Source organism: Merops nubicus, unplaced genomic scaffold, assembly GCF_000691845.1.
Source record: "Merops nubicus isolate BGI_N331 unplaced genomic scaffold, ASM69184v1 scaffold33536, whole genome shotgun sequence".
Lineage (NCBI taxonomy): Eukaryota > Metazoa > Chordata > Aves > Coraciiformes > Meropidae > Merops > Merops nubicus.
The window spans coordinates 1-2,718 of NW_008617524.1; the positions used below are offsets into that span (position 1 = coordinate 1).

A 2,718-nucleotide genomic window follows, 5' to 3' on the forward strand; every position below is an offset into this window, starting at 1 on the left:
GGGCGGCTCAGAGCCGCTTGTGCCGCGCGTGGGGCAGTCAGTAGGCACAATTAAATATTAACGTTGTGCTAATAAAAATGAAATTTTCGAACGCTGGAGAAGCTGGAAACAGGAAATAATGCTGCGGGATTTTTTTTTTTTTCTGAGGAGGGGAAAAAAAAGTCATACGGAAGAGAGGGAAAGAAATCTAGCCCAAAAGTTAGCATCGTTCTCTCGGTGACTTGCTAATCACATCTCTCCACTGACCACTATGCATCCGAACATGTGTCACTTGGTGGAGCAAGTGCTGCTCACCTCGCAGAGCTCCACGGGTCCTATTGTATTTACAACTACCCTTTATTTGCACCCCTTCGTATGTATAAAAGGTTATATTGCCCTTTTTTGGGGAGGGTGGAATAATCTGTCCTGCCTTTTTACCTGGACAGCAGCTGCTGACTCGTGAACTCTAGCTGCTAAAGGGATAAGTCATAGCCTGGTGCTGTGCACACCACTCAAGCCCCAGTGTGGTAACCAGCTAAAACAAGCATTTTGTATTAGTTCATATAGAATTCTTAATGGGTAGAGGAAGTATGTGTGTTTAATATCACTTCTCCAGTCTTTAGGTGGGATGTAAACATATCAGGGTAAAACTTAAATACAGTGATTAGTTTCAGTTGGCTCAAGTCTGCAACTTCAGGAAGAATATTAAGTTTTAAATTATTAAATATTAAATGTGTGAGGGATGTTGAGAGGTGTTGGGGGGAAGGAAGGGAAGTGTTACTCATGGGACATCACTTCAGGGAACAGTGGTGTGTGTGTATATAAATTTGTGCACCCCATACATATACACATGCACGTATGTATGCGCATTCACCCATACATACACTGACTGGTTTTTTTTTCCCCCTTTTCCTCTCCTCTCTGCAGAGTCAAGATGGCTAAAGGTGATCCGAAGAAGCCCAAGGGCAAGATGTCTGCCTATGCCTTCTTTGTGCAGACGTGCCGTGAGGAACATAAGAAAAAGAACCCAGAGGTTCCAGTCAACTTTGCAGAATTTTCCAAGAAGTGCTCAGAGAGGTGGAAGGTACCTTAATTTGTGACTTCCTGGAGGAATAACTTCTTATGGTATCTGCTGGGTTGGAGGGGGGGAGGGTGAACACGAAGGGAGCTGGTACTGTTCTGCTTGGGGTGCTGTCCTTGTCAAGGTGTCCCAGCCAGCAGTCGGGTGCTGCTGACTCCTGTAGTGACTGGGAAGGCTTCTGCCCACTGTATCTGCCTGTGTAGGTGCTTCCACTGTAGTCTGGCCGTTTCTCCTGTTCCCAAGCAGTGCCTGTCAGTAGCAGCCTCCCTCCAGGCCTGAGTCCTGAGGAGGACTCTGGCTGTGCTTGTCCCATTCCTGTTGCTTCCCTCCTGCTGAGCACAGCAGCTGTGGCTGCGGTCCCTGGGGCAGGACCTTCGTCCCCAAGGTGGTCCAGTTAGAAAACAAACAAATTCTGGAACTCCCCGGTCGAGTCACTATGGGTTGGCTTGTTTACTTAAAATTTGCCAGCTATTAAACAGTTGGGTAATCATAGGTTCGGTGTCTTGTTTTTTAGACCATGTCAAGCAAGGAGAAGGCTAAATTCGATGAAATGGCAAAGGCTGATAAGGTACGATATGATAGAGAAATGAAGGACTACGGACCAGCTAAGGGTGGCAAGAAGAAGAAGGACCCCAATGCCCCAAAACGACCACCGTAAGTAATGTGGAGGAATGAAATGCACAAGTATTTTATTTTGTTTTCATGCCCTTCAACATGGCTGATGGGCTTCCATAAAGGAAGTAGATGGAGTGTACTGTTGGTATAGCAGCAATGGTAATATTCACAATGTGCTGTTGCTATCTTGTAAATAATCTTGGCATCATCTTGGAATCTTGAACATGTAAAGCACTAACAGAAATTGTCATACTTGGTATCCATACACTCTCAGTGATAGAAGACGTGGAAGTGATCTGGGTCACAGGGGGACTTGTGTATCTAAAATGAAATTGGGTGGGGGGAGTAGACAGCATTTGATTACAACCAGTGTTTGGTGAAGGCTGCAGCTCTGAGCCTCAGCAAGATCTCAACATGTTTGAGTTTGCATTTTGTTTGTGTTGTTTTTTAAAGTTTAAAAAAAGCGTTTCACTTGGTGTGTGAGTGCATGTGTGGATGCTCTGGGTGAGGGATGGAGGAAGGGGGTGCTCTGTGGGTGTGCTGCTGTGGTGCTGACTGTCCTCTGGTGCTTCTCCCCAAGGTCTGGCTTCTTCCTCTTCTGTTCAGAGTTCCGCCCCAAGATCAAGTCCACAAACCCTGGCATATCCATCGGGGATGTAGCAAAGAAACTGGGTGAAATGTGGAACAACCTCAGTGATGGTGAAAAGCAGCCTTATAATAATAAGGCAGCTAAACTGAAGGAGAAGTACGAGAAGGTAAGGCTAGTTTTCACTTGCGCCTCTTTCACGCTGGCTCTTGGGTTGATGTTTCGGGAACATGGACCCAGCTGAGGTGGCCCCAGCATAGTGAACATCTCCTGCTGACGTACCTGTTCTCACGGTGCTGCATAGCTGAGCTTTGTGTGCGTTGGGACGGGGCAGGTTAGAGAGCTGCAGGTGCATTCCAGAGGCAGAGAGGGAGCTTTCCCCCCAGTGATGCGCAGCAGCGGCTGCTCATGTTGCCCCAGCAAAGGGTTTGCTGTGCTGTTAAAGGAGCTTTGTCCC

At 47.1% G+C, this 2,718-nt stretch overlaps 1 protein-coding gene across 1 annotated transcript in view; it reads left to right on the top strand.

The window, feature by feature from the left end:
• Positions 1-901: 901 nt before the first annotated feature.
• The window catches only part of HMGB3 (high mobility group box 3), a 3,596-nt gene continuing 1,779 nt past the window's right edge, over positions 902-2,718 (top strand). The window contains exons 1-3 of the mRNA XM_008943184.1: positions 902-1,063; positions 1,575-1,714; positions 2,256-2,430. Coding sequence (XP_008941432.1) covers positions 914-1,063; positions 1,575-1,714; positions 2,256-2,430 — 465 coding nt within the window. The 5' untranslated portion in view covers positions 902-913. The remainder of the gene's footprint in view (positions 1,064-1,574; positions 1,715-2,255; positions 2,431-2,718) is intronic.